This window comes from Dendrobium catenatum, unplaced genomic scaffold, assembly GCF_001605985.2.
Source record: "Dendrobium catenatum unplaced genomic scaffold, ASM160598v2 fragScaff_scaffold_1021, whole genome shotgun sequence".
NCBI classification, from domain to species: Eukaryota; Viridiplantae; Streptophyta; class Magnoliopsida; order Asparagales; family Orchidaceae; genus Dendrobium; species Dendrobium catenatum.
Window position 1 is genome coordinate 3,323,876 of NW_021319483.1, and position 20,293 is coordinate 3,344,168.

Consider the following 20,293-nt stretch of genomic DNA (forward strand, 5'->3'; position numbering starts at 1 on the left):
CCTTTACAAAACTCTCTTCCACCAAACCCCAGTGCGGCAGAGAACCGTTATCCTTTCACACTCTCCAAGTGTAGGCAGAGAACCTCTCGTCCTTTCACACCCTCCAAGTGTAGGCAGTGTACCTTCGGCTGTTCACACTCTCCAAGTGTCGGCAGAGAACCATCGTCCTTTCACACCCTCCAAGTATAAGCAGAGAACCTTCGTCTATTCACACTCTCCAAGTGTCGGTAGAGAACCAAATCTTATATGAATATCTTCTCATGAGCAATCTAGAAAGACAAGAGGAAGAGTGAAAAATACAAACCACATGCAGAGATCCTTACCTTTGAGTAACCTTGTGAACCCTTCACACTCCACTAGGAAGAAATATATCTCAAACACTCTCCCCTTTAATTGCCATTGAAAAATCACGAAGACAAGATTTTTAAAAGTCAATTTTAGTGGACCTTTTATAAAAAAAAAACACGAAAAATTGTCCAGAAAACTGAAGTTTTCAATTTTGAGCGTACACGATTGTATATTCGTACGTACGAACAGTTCAAATACTATTGCGTACGAACTCATTGTGAATAGACTAAATCATTTCATACCCGATCATCGTCCTGTACGAAATAAGTTCGTCCGGTACGAATAGAAAAATTTCAAAGTTCGTTTGTATGAAATATCAGGACGAAATGAACGAGAAACGAAACAGAGGCGTTCGTCCCTGTACAAAATTAAATATCGTCCGTACGATCTTCGTCTGAGGATAGAACAGAGACGTTCGTCCTGGGACGAAATTAAATATTGTCTGTACGATCTTCGTACGAAGTTAGAATAGAGACGTTCGTCCTAGGACGAAATTTAAATATCATCCATACGATCTTCATCCGAAGTCAGAACAGAGACATTCGTTCTAGGACGAAATTAAATATAGTCCGTACGATCCATACTTAGAAAACTTTTTTCTCTAATATGTTCATTGGGGGAAAATAACTAACTAGATCGTCCCGTATGAAGTGATATTGTACAGTACGATCAGTTTAAAATATGAATTTTAAAACTCTCCCCCGATGTGTGTATGCTCAGTTACTCAATTACAATCACAATCACACACTCTCAGACTCAATAAAATGAAAAATATAGACTTTGATTACAATAAACTCTAAATTGTTCTTGATTTGAAGTTTTCAACAATCCGGAGTATAATTTTCCTGAAATGTTAGTATACACAAGAGCAAAAATAATTCTTTCAAAATATGTTAGGAGAAATAATAATCAAATCAATAATAATTGAAATCATAAAAAACATACGAGCTGCAAGAATATCAAACATGCATAGAAACTATCTCAACAATGAAAACCAAACGTGCAAATCAATGAGAATTTGAAGGTGATTACGAACAAAATATGAAAATGCATGCAAATTGAAGTGGAATCGTTATTCCAAAATTTTAATTGTTCAAAATAATAATAATAATAATAATAATAATAATAATAATAATAATAATGGAGGAATTATTATTATAATATATTCACTATTTATAATAATTTAAATAAAAAGACAATTCAAATTTTCGTATACCTCCTATCCCGTCGAGCTTATGACTCCTGATCAATCTCTAGCTCATTATGACTCCAAATTAGTGAATCAATCACCTTAGCTCCTTATGACTCCTTATTGCTCTTTAGCTCCTTATGACTCACAATTAATAAATCACATATATCTTGAGGATATCATGTTTGATTATCATATATATATTTGATATCAATCATTATATCATTTCACCACACCTTATGGTGTTACATATTAACATTTTAGCTTCCCAATTTTATATACATATACCAAATATTATGTTCTATCTTATTAGATTCATACCATTATCAGTGTTAAGTTTCAATACATATAAATCATGTTATCACATACTACATTTCACTATTATTATAAATTTGTCTACTAAACTTAAATTCATGGGAATTATAATTACAGAAATAACCACACAATTCTTACCAGCTTCACTTCAAGTCATTGTAGATGAACCAAGTAACGTAGCAATTGATATTATAAAGGATATGTGTCAACATCACCATTCTTATCAATAGGTTCTCGGGGCCTGACATGTGTCCAAGGCAATCCGTACTAGGAGGCATTTAACATTTTAATTTTTACTCATTTTCTGATATAGCATTTTTTTGTAGTCCTCAAACTCCTATGAATAAAGAATGAAGTGAAATATTTTAGATATTTTGACACTATCTAAAGAAGCATTTGAGCTATTGAAACACTTCACAAAACTTTCCTCTTTCCATTATTGCCAACAGTTTCTCAGATCATAAGCTACTATTCTTGCCTGCTCATAATCAACTTCATTTCATGCACTTATCCAAATGATAACACAGTTCACACCTGTCAAATAAAATTAAATCAAATAATAAAACCGTTCATTCCACAATACATCTGGATCGTAATTATACATAATTCTATATGAATGAAAGAAATAATGAACTGAAGGCAATCAGAAAGATTATAATCACCATTATTGAGCTTTTTCTGCAGCAGGACATATCAGAATTCAATAGAGAAATTGCTAATATTTTAAAATTAAAATTCATCAGAGGATCATCTGACCAGTTCGGATAATAAAAGGCCAGGCTGTACTTAAAATTCAGCAAGACAAACAAAAATTGGCTGAGCTCCAGTGCATATTGTCTGTGCTTTCAATTAGAACTATTTGGGCAAACTAGTCTTCGATGGTCCAGCTCGCTCCAGCATAACATTATATAACTGTTTTCCATTCTGCAGAAAGGAAATAACATTAAAATTAGAAAGTGAAGGATAACAAAACGAAAGAGAGGTTCAAGATACCCACAAATATTACTGGAAAGAAGTGAATCTGTCCTTCTGGTTTTGTCTGCGTCTCCTTGAAGTACACTAAAATAGGAAAATTAGGCCACCAAAGCTCCCAGTTCACAAATGTTGAATACCTGTGGTAAATTTTTATAATGCATATTTAACAGAGTTTCTCAAAGAAAATTTGGGAAGGTGGTAGAATCTCACTTCCAACGGTTCTTCCCGCCAACAAACACATTTTCACCTGACTCTTGAAGTTGTTCTCCAATTCTTACTTCCTAAACTAAGCAACTAATAAATATTTAGAACAGCAGAAAGAAATATTAGTCGACATTGATTCAGAAAATGCATCAAATGCATAATTGAACAAGTCTGGATGGAGAAGAACGATTCTTAAACCAAACAAAATGGTTTTAGTAAGTTTGATGAAGACTGCGATGCTGAAAAAAGAAATAAAAATCAAGTTTGCGCTACACCATGTTCAGTTTTTCTTGTGTTATTCTTAACTGGCGTATTCGTTAAAGTTTCTGGAAATCACTAGAGAAATACTGTTGTAATAAGAGTTGCACAGCAAAAGCTTATAAAGGTCAAAATAACAATCTATTCAGATGTTCCATCCATGTTTACAGGCTGAACAAGGAGAACTGGACACAACATTAGATGGACTTTCAGCAATCAAGTCATGTTTAATAACTACTTTCCCTAAATCCTAAACCTAAAATAAAAAGTAAAGTAGATTACTTTCTTTTAAATAAACTCCTTAATTTTACAGTTCTAGGATACATTTCCAAGTTTCAAATTTCTCTATTCAAATGAATTACTTTCCTTCATCTTCCATAAACTCATATCTATCCCCTTACAATATAAGTTAAATATTTTCAAAGAGGGAAGCAACAAACCAGGGCCTCCTCATCAAAGACAAATCTCACTCTGGTTGCCTGTAAAATGCACAATGACAGTCAGTTTAGGTTAGTCAACTAGGAAGAAGATATTAAAAGAGATTGGTGAGGGTGTCAAGAGTGAAGAGGAAAAGTTAACAAGACAATCAAATGTAAGGGAAAATGATTAATATTTTTAAAACAATGTTATTCATGATATTGACCAAGCTGTAAAGAAAAGTAAATATAATAGACGAAGTAATTAGTCGATAATCTAGGATAATACAACCTTTCACAAAACAGGTAAATACCGTAAGAGCTACTATTTCATTGAAAAAAAAAGAGCTCACATTTTATTGATGTCAGAGAGCATGAACTTCCAAATAAGGCTCAATACAGCAACAAATTCTTCCAAAGAGATGACAGTGTAAATAGGCATTTTAGGCTTGTATCGGAATGATAGAAGTAGAGAAAATAATCAGCATTAAGGGTGCAAGTGAGCTGACTGGCTCGAATTTGACTGAGCTTGCAAGCCGAGCATATTAAGCTCAAGCTCATTTGTTAAACGAACTTGATGAGGTTTGACTTATGAGCTCGCGAACAGAGTTGAATGATTATTGGATTTTTTAAATATTTATTATTTTTATTAAATTTGAATATTTAAAAAGATTAATCATTAAGCTGCAGCATAATAAATATAAGTTACAGCAGCTTCCGTAAAAATGTATATAAAATATTAATGTTATGTTTAAAAAAAAAAAAGTTGCAGCTATTTTTGGAAAAGACAAAAAGTTGCACATATTAGTTAATTAACTCTTCTTCTTCCCGCTTAGCATCTTCCACGGACCACAGCTTCTTCCCGCCTCGTGGCATCAACAGCAACGCCGTCATTTTCTTCTTCCCCTCCTATTGTCGGCGTTTCAGACAAAAACGAGTTGAATCGAGCAATTGAGCCGAGCTCGAGCTTGAATTTTATACAGCGAGTTCAGTTCGAGCTCATTAAACGAGCTCGATTCGAGTTCAATGTGAGGTAAAAGAGCTCAGATCGATAAGGGCACTACTTGACTCGACTCGACTCTTTCATACCCTAATTAGCATACAATAATCCATTCAAATTCATTTCCAGTTACGAATTTTAATTCAAGTTTCCATAAGTAAAAAACTCTGAGAGAGGATAGATGATACAAACTGATAATGAAGGGTTAAACATCCTCCATAATGTTATACCTGGAGTAGCAGAAGTAATCCAAGTAAGCCTGTTATAGCAGCTGGAAGCAGCTTGTCTTGGTACACAAACCCACCTGCTAAGCCTGCACCTCAAGAATTATTGATGTTGAGAAAAAAAAATGCATATTTGGAATTTCCGTAAGATCATTGACTTTGTTAGGTATGTTAAGATCAAAATAATAACATGACACGCTAAGTAGAAATTGTTTCTCTAGGAGAGAATTTGTAAGGAATATCAAAATCAAAATAGTAACATGACCTGCTAAGTGGCAATTTCTAACCTAAAGCATGAGAACCTTATATTACCCTTGAGGCATTTCTTTGGAAATAAAATGAACTGTATTAACCAGACAAAAGATTATACACAAATTTTTAAGAGGCTGAGTCATGTGGAAAAGTAATAATCATGAGGAAATTAAAAGGAAGAAAATTCATTAAAACTCACCAAGTAAGACAATGGGAATTCGAAAATCTGGATCAGGGATGACAGTCTTTCTTTTCTCAGCCTTTCTTTCAAGCTGCCAAGCAAAAAAGAAAAAATACATTGCATACACAAGAAATATCTTGTATCGCAAAGAAATTAAAAAATGGCAGAAATCTACTATAGTACAATGACATGTTAGAATGCTGGCAAAACATTTAATTCCCAAAACCCATATTTTCTAATGCATGTTGTTATGTAGTAGTTTAACCTGAAGTAACCACATTAAACATGCATTTAAAAGGCAACTATAGAATATCAACAAGATTTGTGATATATAGCACACATTTGAATAAACTGAATAAAGAGATTTTATAGTTTCATGCGGTATAGATCCAAGGAGTAAGATAATAAGTACACCACCTGTAAATCTGAAAAGAAAACATGGGATCTGAAATATCCTAGTTCGTGCCAAATAAAAAATCTTATTTAGAAGATGCAGATTAAGCAGAAGATAAATCACTGCTTAGAGATTTTGCCTTCATTTGACGAATTCATATTCCATGTTTGAGGATTCCCATATGGCATGGTCCTACACCAGTTTTACATAGTGATGACTTTTTTAATGATTTGAACTATGATTTGTTTTTGTTTGAAAAAATTGTCGCTTGTATGCTTGGAAGAGATGGCAAGGAAAATAATGAGAAACTTGATCAATATCTCATGTTAACATTATCATATCTGATATAGTATCACTAACAAATTATTTTATACACACTGAATTTCTCATAGGCTAGAACTCACTGAGTCAAATCACTCGACAAAAGAGGTCAGCCGGACATTTTTTCAAATCTTTCTAGACTTGTTACTAATTTTTGGCTGAATTTTCAATAATTTAAATAAAAAATTAAAATTATTTTGAATAACAAGAAGGACAAGAATTGTTTATCCTTAATCATGCTTAAGTTATTCTATAAATTGTACCTAATTTATGGGATTTTGGCATCAATCTTGGATTATAAATTAACGAGGATTCAACATCAACAATTTAACAACTTCAGAATTTATTGTTTGTCATCTTTTATTGCATTTATTTCTATTTTTAATTATTTTTGCAACTACATTGCATATCATGTAACAATTTGGTATCAAGACTAGGTTTCTAATATTTTTCTATCAATTCCCCTGAAATTCTAGACTTTTAAAATCATCAATTTTTTCAATTGTTACTTTCCTAGAAAGATTTCCTCAAAAATTGACTTTCTTTTTTGATAATGTGGGGGTATCACGACTAGTCTAATAATTGTTGTTAACTACTACACTCATAATATGGGGACCACCAAGCTAAATTACAATTAAAAGAAAATGAAATTTTGATAATTTGAAAAAGAATGAAAGTATTTGTACTCGCCTTTCTTCCCACTGGATTTGCAACACATGCATACGGAAAAAAAGTATACTTTAAGCCTTCCAATGAAGCTTTATGAGAATTTTAACAACAAACGCCCATGAAAGCGATAAAATGCATATATTGTTTTAAGATCTCACACGCATCAAAATGTGATAATAAAATTTAAACATGCAGTAGCATAAAAAATATATATAGGCACAATGAGAAGCGTGTCTGATGTGAATCAAAGTAGGAATTGCAATTAGAAATTAAAATGAAGATTATTCAAAACATTATCATCACAAACCAAGAGCGAGGGAAGAACAAGAGAAGAAAAATCTGAATTTGAATTTCAGATTTTTGCCTTGGGTTGGAGGGAGATTAATTGCTATGAAACTTCCCAAAATTTGAATTAGGATGGGCGGTTATTATGGGAGAATTAAGAGAGGGATTAATGGTTGCTTATGTGGCAAATAGAGAGAGAATATGAGAGGTGTTGGGGCCGGCCATGCAAAGGGAGATCAATGGAAAATTTTCATAAATAGTGGGCCCCAATTAGTTAATTAAAATCTGAGATTTTTAATTCAGATTTCCATTAATTGGGGGAGTTACAAATAAGAGAAAGAGGAAAAAATTTGAATTTGAATCCATGTAATTACTCCTTAATCAATTGCTCATTAATTCAAGGAGCCAAATTAGGAAGGAATTAATGGAGTGTTAATGGCGGAATTCAAATTTCTCCATGCAGGGAAGCCGGCGGGAGTAGCCAAGGAGGAGGGAGGTCGGGTTGCTGGGCGTGGGAGGGGATGGGTGGCGGCTGAGCAGGGACGGCGGCTGGTCTAGCCGGCGGTATGGGGGAGACGGCCAGGGTAATTCGGCGGGTTCAGGGGGGGATTTGTGAGGGTCGCCTGCAGGGAAAATCGGAGAGGGTTGAAGGGTGGTTCGGGGAGTGGAATGGGATGGGGAGGAAGGGAAAACAGTGAATAAAACAAGGTAGAACCAAGAGCTCACCGTAGTGGGCTGTTGGGTACTTCGGGCGGAGCCTCTCCAAGGCCTCCTCTCTTTCTCTTAAGCTCTCAAGCAAGAAGAAAAAGAAGAAATTCAGAAATTTTCATTAATCAATCATTAACCTCATACAACAAGAAGAGACCCCTTTATAAAGGTCTCAAAGCATGAAAAGAAAAAGACTCATATGCCCCTTGGGCTACAATAAACACTACGCCTACATAAGGGTGAAATCGTCACTAGTACATGAGAATAAAAGATACAAGAAATAAAATAACATGATAACATCAAAAATATAAGCTCCCGATCGTAGCCGTCGATCTACGATTCCTTCGCCGATAAACCTGCCTAAAATGTCTGTCGATGACCTCATCAGTGTCATTGTCTGAGAAGCATGATGTGGGCTTCGAAAATTCAGCTCCGGCCTCCCCGCCGCGCTGATTGTTTGTGCTTTTGTTTAGGCGAGGGGAGTTTTAACGGATTAAGTTCCGGGGTAAATTTTGGAAGGCAGATGAGTTTGTAGATAAGACACTACCCAGAGATTTCGCCCTCATTTGGTGAGGACTTAATGATCTGAGTTCTGGTTTCCTATAGGCCTCCCCTATAGTTAATTACCCCTCCCGATCACGAGAGAGAACTTTCGATTAAGGCTAGTCGTCAATCAGATACGTAGAGATACGTGTTATCTGGCGTATAGTAGCAGCAATAAATTAGGATTTGGTAATTGGGTTGGAATTTGGGCATTAAGAAAGGTTTGGAAAGTTTGATATTTAAAATAGAAAATTTCACCATCTTACACTTAAAGAGGATGGTGGGGGAATTGACGATAGACCCGATCAAGATCCCATGGTTCTGTCGTCCCGGACCATCATGGTCCCTGGTCTACTTAGTCAGAGGAGGTAGTCGACCCAACCTGACAGAAGGATCCTTGTCGGCAGCCATGGGTTGCTTCATCCAAGGGGACCTTGTAGACCTAGGATGAGTGTTTGCCTAAGGGGACAAATTTGAATCCACCTTAGCTAACAGAGGGCTTCGTGCCCTATCAATCATATCCTATTGATTCATATCTCAAGAATTTGATGCCATAAGGAACGTATTGGCTCTGGCCATAACCGATATTTCGTGGAGCCATTTGGCGGCAAAACCACTCGGTTCAGAGGGCCCCGGATCATAACTGTTTATCCTGCGGTGCCATTTGGCGGCAGATCGCCGGTTAGAGGACACGTACCACGTCCTTGCTGGCAAGAGATTGTTTGAGAATGGATCCTAAGGATATTTTCGACTAGGCATTTAGCTCTTTTATGAGCTGAAGTAAATTTTAATTTATCCACCCCGGCAAACTATTGCGGAGGGTGGATGGATTTTGCTTTAAGTATGGATGGTTAGATTTCCATTTTTAAATATTTTTGGGATTTTGAGATTTTTATGAGTTTTCTGGGATTTTTGGATTTTGGACTTTGTGGAGCTTTGGATTTTGATAGGATTTGGGATAGCATTTGAAAATATTTTGAATGGACCCCTCCGGTTGAGATATTCATTCAACACGGCCATCATCGGGGTGTTATGGGTAGTTTGAAAATATTTATGTCTTGAACCTTGTCGACCCTATCGACTTGCCGATAGGGGATCGAGTTTCGTAGGCTTTGTGCATTTATTAGTGAATTCATATTGTTATAGGATTTGAAGGCCTAATATGAATGTATTGAAACAAATATTCTGGTCGTCACAGCCACATATTTGTTTGTTGGTTTGAACCTTATCGACTCCTATTGATCTGTATAGGAGGATCGGGTTCGAACTTGAATTCACTTATTGACCCGCGCAGCATCCCTAGACGTCATGTGTGTACCAATAACACGCTCGTCGGGGCCCATGCGGGTGTTTGAGGGTATTTTATAATTGAACCATGTCTACTCCTTTTTACCGGCTTAGGAGGATCAGGTTCAAATTTAGTAACCCGCGCAGCATCCCTAGACGTCACGTGTGTACCAATAACACGCTCGCCGAGGCCTATAGGTTCTTGATTATTTTTACCCCTTTTAGTGTACCTACGTGTATACAAACTACGGTGCGCGTGCAGGGGTATTTTGAAATATTTGTGAACGCCTTCTGTCTGTTTGCATAGAAGTTGCGGATCCGGTGGCGTGTTATAGCAGCTTCTGAATTGAGTTATTTGCTGCCTTATACAGGTAGACTGTCGTGCATTATTTGTTATTTTTTAGCAGGCGGATTGATATGCACTAACGAATCTCCTGCTTCGACTAGTAGATGTTGATATCTACCATGGTTCTTTTATATTTGCCCACAGACAACATGTTGAATGTGTATGAGAAGGGTCTTCTACAGCAACTTGAAGGAGTTTTCATTTGTTGTATTTCTTTTATGATTGCTCTCAAACAACATCTTGCTCATTGTGTAACAAGTCTTACATTGTGACCTGTAGGAGTTTGTGTCTTGTAATCATATCACTCTTACCATTGAGCAAAGTGTATTTGCTTACACTTGAATGACATCAATTGTGTATGAACCTTAGTGTTATATTCATGGACACACCAAGGTATTATTGTAACCAAGTTGTTTCCCTTCGATGTTTGCAAACATGTTGCATTTATCGTGAATAAGAACTAGCAAATCTCTATGCCCATCATATGGCTTGAAGGTTTATAACATGAATGACAATATTATCATTATTGTTATTTGACATGTGGATCGGTATAATCATCATGGATAGATTGTATCATTCATTGGGGACTTTTTTTGCTAATGATTTCCAACTACTTCGTATGAACTTGTGGATTCACTAATTAGATCACACATTGCTTATGTGTAAGTTGAAAGTCCTTTGTTGTTATGAGTTCAATCCATTGTAGTCATAAGTTCAAGCTTAGTTTAGTATGCGAGCCTGCAAATCTTCATCATCTAATTCGAGCCAAGCCCATGCCTGGGTCCCTTGTGGTCTTCTTGAGTTCAGACTTCATTCAAATTCAAGTACAAATTTAAATTGAGTTTATGTCCACAATACTTAGTTCATTTGAGTTTGAATGTTCAATGTCAAGTCCAATGTGGTTCATGTCAAATTCAGGTTTGAGCTCAGTTCAAATCAAATATGATCCACTGTCAAGTTTGAGTATATTGTAGTTTCTTTGAGTTCAAAATTTGCATGAGTGTTCAAATCAAGTCCATACATTCGTTGTCAACTTGTCCCAGTCCTGGTTCAAATTCAATTGAAGTTCAAGTTCAAGTGCTGTTCAGTTTGAGTCCAACTCAAGTCCTCTGTTATTTTTTTTTCTGATTTGAGTCCAAGCCTTTGTAGTTATAACGTGCCACTTGCAAACTCAAGTTCTTGTTCTTTTCAATTTGAGTTTGAATTAAGCCTTTTATTAATGTCTTTTGAGTTCAAATGAGTCCAGGTACGATCTCGTTTTCACCCGAAATTTTGGCAGCCTCCCAACGTCTCCCCCGTTTAGGGGAAAACTACAAGAAAACTGGGTCTTTCCCACCATGCGCAATAAATGTGTGTATGGTAGGTGTCCTCGGACGAGAACACCACGGCCGTGATTTTTCTTCCCACCACGCACAATAAAGGCGTGTATGGGGTCTTTGACGGTACTTGTTTAAAAGACACTAATTGCTTTCCCCCCGCTCGGGGGTACTTATGAATGATCCCGACTCGCTGTAGGTGCCGCATCGGGGTCCCATCCCACCACGTGCAATAAAGGCGTGTATGGACAGTTGTCCGGTCCGCCACAAACATTGAAGTAGGGTTTAGGTGATTGCCCGCCTCATCGTAGGCGTCGGACTAGGGTCCCATCCCACCAGGCGCAATAAAGACGTGTAGAGGCGGTTTTCCGGTCCGCCGCAAACAACGAAAACAGGTTCTCGAGTTTAAGGTGATTACTCGCCTCGTTGTAAACACCACACCGGGGTCCCATCCCACCACGCGCAATAAAGGCGTGTATGGGCGGTTTTCCGGTCCGCCGCTAACTTCGAGAGCGAGAATCTAAGTTTAGAAAATCCGTACCTTCGCGGGGTTGTAGATGTTGGCACGAGGATCGAGGGAGAGAAGTATCATATTGCTTACTTTTTTATTAATTATAATTAATTCCTTTTTAATTATAACTAATTATAATTAATAATAATTAGTTATAATTAATTATAATTAATTTCGAATAATTATAATTAGTGATTATTACGAGGTAATTAAATATAATTAAAATAATTAATTCCGGTCGGAGTAGGTATGGGGGAGAAGGTATCTCTCTCTCTCTCTCTCTCTCTCTCTCTGTGGATCGAGTGGATCGGACGGGTGAGGAGAAGGGGCCGACGGGCTCAGGGAAGGTGGATGCCTGGCTTCGGCTTGGTGAAGTTCGAGAGAGGCAGAGAGGTCGGAGCTTGTGCGTGGAGAGCGAATGGAAGAAGTGCCCTGGGAGAGCTCGATTGGTTGGCTTTTATAGACGTTGGAGAGAGGCGATCGAGGAAGCGTACGCAGGAATTTAGCGAGGAGACATGAACGGCGCCGTGCTACAGTGATTTGCGGGATTTCTGCACGAATTCGGCTGGATTTTAGGTACGCTTTAAGCCTTTTTTTTTGTCTTCTGACTGTGATATTGAGGTTAACAAATCCCCCCCCCAACAAATGTGGAACGCGTCTAGAGAGAATCACCTTTGTTGTAAGTTGATTGACCCTGTGGATCTTTAGATATTCGTTCTAGATGTCACACTAAGGTTTTTTATTTGATGGATCTCCAAAAGCTTACTTAGATGTCACGCTGGAGTCTTCATTTAGTGGATCTCCGAAAGCTTTCTTGGATATTACACTAAGATCTTTAAGAGTCCATTTTTGCCTTCATGGATCTTTAGATGCACTTGTGATATTCAGTATGGTTGATATATTTGCTCTTGATAAAGTAGAGATCCATGGGATAGTGATAAAGTACCCCATACTCAGATCTGTAGGGTGTTACTTTGTAGATCGACGATAGTAGGCAGCACCGTCATTTTCTATTCTTCTTTTGATACCACTGTCACTTTAGCCTTTAGCATTTTTGTATGTACTCAACACTCATCATTTCTGCAATCATACATGACTATAATATTTCTATCATATAATTGCTTGTATCATTAAAAATTTGTCCGTGCTTTGTAGATTCACCAGTTAGTGGGATTTTGGCTGCTTCAGAATTTCTACAGTTACTTCTTAGGCTCAGGTACCCTTCTCTTTAGTTTTGATTTTGTGCTTGTACTGCAATGCTTTGTACTTTGTGCAGGCTGCTTACAGGAAGGGGATCAAAATTTTGAAACTTACATCTGGCTCTATATTTAGTCCACTTAATGAAGCTACACCTCTTTCAACATCCTTCTAATATTTTTTTTTTCTTTTTTTATTCAGCTTTTTTATTTGAATTTCTCTCCCTTTTTTTATTTCTTTTCTATTCACTTTAATTTTATACATCTCTCTCCAACTCTCTCAATTTTCACTCTTTTTCCCTCTCATTCATCTCTTTTTGTAATGTTCAGCAACGTAAAGGGCCTTTAGCAATGATAGTGATGGTTCATACCAACTCCCATGGCTTATAATATGGATGCTCTCAACTCCCACGGCTTATAATATGGATGCTCTCATGATTATAGATTGGGTTTATGAATATGAAACAAGTGATAAAAACACATTTAATGGCTACTTCATGTTTCAAGGGACATCGACGTGCAAAACATATAAAAAACTTTATAAAGATTCACTCAATTAATGGCGATGTCATGTTGCTCCACTCATATTTCACAATTATTTGAATGATAATAATTGCAATCCTAACTCCTTAGATTTTGCACCCACGCTTTATAAATAAAAAAAAATGGAAACTATATTTTGCAGCAGAAAAGCAACCAAAGTGTTACTAGCACTTCCATTTCAGATAAGAAATAAAAAAATTGCATCCCTCCAAAAATAATTATCAGTAAAATAAAAATAAAAATTGCTGCTTTCATATATACCATAGAAGCAATGGGGGCAAAACTTCCGTGACTGTGAGTACCTCTGGAAACAAAATTCCTAGTGCCGAGCAATCTGCTTGATGGGCAAAGGCCATTCCGCTTAGATGCCAAGGCTTCTCTGCCTGAAACAGAAACAATAGCTTTTCATCCGTTTAATTCGAGAATATAACATCTTTCCTATGGAATACCAAATTCTAAGATTGTGCAAAAGGAGCGAATAATCCTAGGGCATGGTCTTAATAAGGGGCAATTATACAGCAAGAATTTTTATGAAAGAAATGAGAGAAGAAGAAAAAAAAAAAACAGTTTTTAAGCGAGAGGTGATAATTAAAGCTTACTTTGAGAACAGAGAAGAAGATGCGGAGATGAGAGGAGGGCTCTCGCCATAGCCATTTTAGCCTTCTGCTTCTGATATTTCTTGCTTCTTATCATGTTTACATACTGAGGATAACTTGATTTTCCTAAAATACCCTCTTTAAAGTAGTGCAAATTGAAATGGCAGTTTCGTTAAATTAAAAAGTTTCCCGTTCTCTCTCTCCTCACCTTCTTCACCCAAATCAGATTATTTTTTCCACCACCGAAGCTACAGAGCCGCTTGTCATTCCACTAGTGAACCCAGAGTGGAGTCTTTGATCCCTCTCTCTTGTCTCCTCTTGCTGTTCGTCTCCGCAGCCTCTCGCTACCTACGTCGTCGCCACCGTGTCGCCTTGTCCGTTCTCGTCGGCTGCTTTTGACATGGCTAGTATAGCATGCCTCTCCCGCACCAACTCAATCACCACCTCTTATCCCTCAAAATCAAAGGTCTTCTTCCAAAATTCTAGCGTGCCTAAATACAGTGTTGCTTTGAATACCAGCTGGAGCTACACCACATTTGTATCAAGCAATAGTAACAAATAACCAGTATCAAGCAATAGTATCAAATTTGTTTGATGGTTGTTAGCTGAATTTAGTCTCGTGGCAGTATTTTCCTTTTTTGGATTGATTGAGACTTGGATGCTCCATGTATATGGTAACAGCTAATTCTTACTTTTTTTCCCTTGCATAAGAAGTTTTTTAAATTTCTTACTCTTTGAAGATGTAAAGGTTTATGATCAAGGTATCCTAACTAAAATTTGCTCATGATGAATTTGAAAGTTATTGGATTTATTTTTGTTGGGGGTGGAAGTAAATCATGCAACGAAACAAACAAGAAATTTGAAATACAGTGGAAAGTAAGGAACACCAAGATTTAACGTGGAAAACCTGAAACCGGGAAAAACCACGGAGCTACACCACACCAAGAAGTCTACTATGAAAATTGGGAGAAATTTGTATAGATATCTCTTCTCTCTCACTCTCTTCTTGCTTCTCTTCTCTCTTACACCATTCTTACACAAGAACAAACAAGGATATACAATTTTTACTACCAGGAAACGCCACGATTAAGAAAAACAAGAAAGAAAAATTGTCCAGCCTTCCTCGCAGTGCTGCGGTGCCAATTTGGAGTGTCGTGATGCTCAACTCTGCTCTCTGTCTTTTCTCCAAGTGAATTATGTAGTGTCGGGGCGCTCAGGTACATGGCGCTGGGGCGTTGTATGGAAAAAAAAACCAAGCAACGGGAGGACTCCCCAACTAGCCTGACAAACTGAATTGAGTCTATAACAACAGTATAACTCGATTGATTGACACAATCAGATTCCACACAGACTAATAATCTCCCACTTGGAACTAATTGCGATCATCATTCTTCCGATTTGCAACTCCAATCATAATACATGTAGTGTGCCTCACCCCTGCTCTCATCCTTTATGAAGACCAACTTAAGTTACACAATTCAATTTATCAATTGTCACCATCTTTGTTAGCATGTATGCAGGATTCTAGGTTGTCTGTATCTTCTCCAAAGATAACTGACAATCTTCCTAAAACAATTTGATGAAATGATACTAAAGCTGGATGTGCATCGTGTTGACATGGAATGAAATATTCTTGGCTAGAGGAATATCACTCATGCTGTCACTATGCAACTTTCATTTTTTTACCCCTTGCCTAGTTCAACCAAAAAACTTTACAACCATACCATCTCCGTGCTAGTCTTAGTGATAGCAATATACTCAACTTTTGTGGTTGAGAGCGCAATAATCTTCTATAACTTGGAAACCCAACTCACTGTAGTTTTTCCCAAGGTAAAGATATAACCTATTGTGCTACTCCTACTATCATGATCTTCAGCAAGATTAGAATCTACATACCCTTATAGATCAATCCATTTACCTCCAAAGCAAAAAGTATTGTTAAATGATCCTCTTAAGTACCTGAGAATTCACTTAACTGCCTCCCAATAAAGCTTTTTTAGGTTACTCATAAATCTGCTGACTACTCCTACTGCATATGTTATGGGTCTCATACATATCATAACATACATCAAACTTTCAACTGCTGAAGCACATGGAGTCATCTCCATCTGCTCTTGCTTTGCTTCAAATTTAGGTGATTTTTCCTTAGATAATTAAAAATGACTACCTATTGTGCTCATGTTGAATTTCTACAACACCTTTTCAGCATACTCATCTTATGAAAACTTTAGTATATTTGCACTTTTATCCCTATTGATTCTCATAATGAGAATTTTCTTTGCTAGACCCGAAATTTTCATTTCATAATCCTTTGATAACTACTCCTTTATACATATTATCTTCTTTACATCTAACCCTACAATCAATATATCATCCACATACAAAAGCAAAATAATATATCAGCTATCAAAATATTTTAAAAAATAACAGTGATCTGCCTAGCACTTTATGTACCCATTGTTTGATATAAACCTATCAAATCTCCTATACTACTGTCTCGGTACATGCTTCAGCCCATATATATTTTTTTGAGTCTGTACATTATATTTTCTTTACATGTGATCACATATCCTTGATGTTGCACCATATACAACTCTTCTTCAAGGTCACTATGAAGAAATATTATTTTTACATCTATCAGCTCTAGATGTATATCCTCCACTACTTCAATGCTAAGTATAACCTTGATTGTTGTCATCTTCACCACTGGAGAGAAAATTTCAGTGAAGTCGACTCATTCCTTCTACTGAAAATTTTTAACTATTAGCTTTGCCTTGTAGCGCTTGTTATCATCAATAAATCATAATCTGCAGTGCTTTCTTGCCATTTGGTAGTTGTGTCAAATCTTAAGTCAGATTCAACTCAAGTGAATTTAAACTAACTCTTTTCTTTGCTTTTCTCCAAGCAAACTATGTAGTGTCGGGGCGCTCGGGTACACAACGCTGGGGCGTTCGGGTACATAGTGTCGGGGCGTTGCATGGAAAAAAAAATCCAAGCAGGAGGGGTCAAACTGAGTTAAGGTATGTGGCAACAGTACAACTCGATTGATTGACACAATCAAATTCTAGACAAACAAACTATTTTGAGATAAATGTAATACAAAATATCCTTACCCAAATTTCTTTCTTTTACTTCTTTTGAGTTATTGAGAAAGTCGTGCACTTGATGATGCATAGAATCTTTCATACAACAATTTAATCTCGCTTTTATGTCATTTCGAAATGCATCATCAATCTCTTCACTAACTGAATTTTTAATTTCTGAAGTTCTATTTGATCTAGTAAGGCATATATGTGAAGTTTCCTTTAAGAATCATACACTGTAGTCAGATTTCAAAAGCTTGATAGAGTACTTTTTCAACCTGCAGTTTCTAGTGAAATCTACAGTTGGTTCCCAATGTTGCTTGGTCGTATATAAGAACAAAATTTGATGATTCGAACAAAGCATTGATAAAAAAAGATAAATTTAAGTTGCCTTTATGGCTCTTTTGTGCAGGTTGTGGTTAATGTAAAGTTATGATTAATTGTTATTTGTTATCATTGAATTGATTAAGTCCACTAATCCGGGAGGATATTGTATGGTCTAGTAAAAATCTATTGTTTCTTGTTCAATAGTTTTTTGGGTTTGCTGTCATTTATGGATTATTACCTAGTAAATTTTAACATGTGGTTTACTTAATTGAAGCAGTGCTAAGCTTTAGTCTTTACTGTATGAAGCTAAGATATCCTTACGCTCTTCTCTTTGAACTGCTCTTTGACAATACTGTCATTAACCTTTATAATAATTTTAAGTTTGGAACAAGGGAACCGCATTGTCAATCTGAAAGACGAGTTTAGAAAGTTTGGATATGTCAAATGTATTTATCAATATATTTGTTGATTTCTGCTTGTAGACATTCTTAAAACTCGGTCCAAGCAAAGGTTACTAAAGGAAAAGTGTAAAGCAAGCACTATTGCTATTCCTGGAGTGCAGGAGGTCAAAGAGTAAGAATAATTATGCCAATTTTTTTCTTAACAGCAAGAGCATCCATGTATATACAGAGATTTTTGTATGCGGTATTGAATTAAACTTTACGGTCACAATTTTATATCATGTCTTATATTATTTTGGTTAATTTGATCCTATGTTAAACATGGTTTTTGCCAAAGTTCTTTCCTTGCCTCCCCAATTTTTGGTTTGAATCCTATTAATCAAGCAAGTAAAGGGAACTGTTATCATGTACATGATTATAATGACTGTCACTAAATCCCTAGTTTCCTTGATGAATAATGAATATGATTACCATGATGTGCTTGTGATGTTCTTAGTAAAATGGCTATTAATGATTTGTTTCAAATTTATTTAACCATGTGCACTAAATAGAATCAGGTTGTAATATTTTAACCTACACTTTGCATGATCCCAACCTCGCACAAGTCTAAGCTAAAATACTAAGTCAAACTCGTATTTGACATGATACAAAAACAATTTACCTAGTAAACAGCAAGAAATGACATTCAAACAAACTAATGAATTGTTGGTTGTTGTTTTTGATGAAATTGAATTCTTTAAGCAAAACAAAAAATTGAACATGACTTGACATGAAGACAAAATTGGAAGCAACCAAACATGGCCTTGTAGGTTGCTTATTGCTTTAGGCATTAATTGACTTGTCATATTTTCTGGAACAAAATAGTATCAATTTTTGATATTTTTAAGTGTAATGAGAATAGCATAGGAACTCAATACATCGTCTTTTTTTTTTCTTTTTTTTTTTTTGAGGATACAATAAATTTTAATTCAGACTTTAATTTAAGGAGCTGGCAACCATTGAGGTGGTTTAGAGGATATCAGGGAGTTGAGAAAGTAAATTCGATTTTCTTGAAAAATTGGCTTGGTTTAATCTCAATATCCGTATTAATTTACTTAACATTGTTCGAGTAATTTCCTATTGCATGACAACTTGACATCTTTCTCCCAACTCTATTTAGAGGCTGTTGTTAGAGGATATCAGGGAGTTGAGAAAGTAAATTCGATTTTCTTGAAAAATTGGCTTGGTTTAATCTCAATATCCGTATTAATTTACTTAACATTGTTCGAGTAATTTCCTATTGCATGACAACTTGACATCTTTCTCCCAACTCTATTTAGAGGCTGTTGAAGAATATTTTCGCACCGACTCGACCCCGATCGAGCCCGACTAGGCTCGATCGCGCTCGATCGACTCGATCGATCGACGTCGAGACAAAATCGACTCAAATTAGACTCCAATTTAATTAAATTAAATCAATTTAATTAAATTAAAATTAAATCAAATCAATTCAAACGCCGTCGAGCCCAATTCGACGCAGTTCGACACATTTCGGCGTCGATCCGAGTTCAATTTCGCAAAATTGACTCAATCGAACAAAATCGGACCCAAATCGACTCAAATCGATTCGGGTCGAGCCCAATCCGGACTCAATTTCAGCCCTAATTTCTCAATTTGGGCTGAATTTGATTTTCAAATCAAATTCCCAAATCAATGGCTCAGATTTCATCTTGAAATCTGCCCTAAAACCTCTCATTCCACGTGTGAGAAGGGGGATTGGCCCATTTGGGCGGTGCTTTGTGCGCCTCTAAGAGAAACGAGAGGGAGAGAGGGGAGCGGATTCGGCTCCCCTTGTGTTTTCCGCCCCCGACAGACAGCAAGAGAAAGAGCGAGAGATCGGGAGAGGGGGAGCATTCGGCTCCCCCGTTGCTTGTTCGTTCGGTCCCGTCCCGACAGAGAGAGCAAGAGAGCGAGAGGAAGGAGGCGGAAGAGGAAGGGTTCCGTGGGTTTTGTGCGTCCGACCCCGTCCAGACCTTCCGACGTCCCCAAGATGTCCGTCTCCCTTGGCCGCCGAGTCCTCCAGGTCCGGTTCTCCAAGGCCGGCCGAACCTTTCTCTTCCTGCAGCATTTCTTTGAGTTGAAATTAAGTGAAGAAGGGATTTCTCCTGCTCTAGTTGCTGTTTTCTCCTTTCATTAGCTGAAAGGAACCTTTCTTCTGCTTCGATTTGCTTTCTTCTTCTACCGAGAGGAGGTAGGAAGCCTTTTCTTCCTTCCAAATCAGCTAAGGTGACGTTGGGATAGCAAAATCAGTGTTTTGGATCACTTTGGATGTCAAAATCAGTCTCCAAAAACAACGAAAACAGCAAAAATCAGCAAAATTATCCTTCGAAACGCCTTGGACAGCAGGTTGGAGGCTGTTGGAAACT

The 20,293-nt window shown here is 36.9% G+C and overlaps 2 protein-coding genes across 2 annotated transcripts in view; one reads left to right on the forward strand and one right to left on the reverse strand.

The window, feature by feature from the left end:
• Positions 1 to 2,387: 2,387 nt before the first annotated feature.
• On the reverse strand, positions 2,388 to 14,222 carry LOC110102026. The gene is made up of 8 exons (XM_028697893.1): positions 14,081 to 14,222; positions 13,743 to 13,864; positions 5,381 to 5,453; positions 4,936 to 5,018; positions 3,730 to 3,768; positions 3,038 to 3,108; positions 2,859 to 2,964; positions 2,388 to 2,776 (listed from the first exon to the last, which is right to left on the reverse strand). Exons 1-8 carry the CDS (start codon positions 14,172 to 14,174, stop codon positions 2,708 to 2,710), a joined length of 657 nt encoding a protein of 218 aa, XP_028553726.1. The 5' UTR covers positions 14,175 to 14,222; the 3' UTR covers positions 2,388 to 2,707.
• A 67-nt stretch (positions 14,223 to 14,289) lies between these two features.
• The window catches only part of LOC110102027, a 15,790-nt gene continuing 9,786 nt past the window's right edge, over positions 14,290 to 20,293 (forward strand). The window contains exons 1-2 of the mRNA XM_028697894.1: positions 14,290 to 14,543; positions 17,970 to 18,060. The gene's annotated coding sequence lies outside the window, so the exon portion shown is untranslated. The remainder of the gene's footprint in view (positions 14,544 to 17,969; positions 18,061 to 20,293) is intronic.

Excerpts from the sequence above, each read along its gene's own strand:
- LOC110102026 (XM_028697893.1), bottom strand. The coding sequence starts at position 14,174 with ATGATAAGAAGCAAGAAATATCAGAAGCAGAAGGCTAAAATGGCTATG. Across the intron at positions 2,965-3,037 it reads GGCGGGAAGAACCGTTGGAA|GTATTCAACATTTGTGAACT; the intron begins GTGAGATTCTAC and ends AATTTACCACAG. Across the intron at positions 2,777-2,858 it reads GACAGATTCACTTCTTTCCA|AATGGAAAACAGTTATATAA; the intron begins GTAATATTTGTG and ends TCCTTTCTGCAG.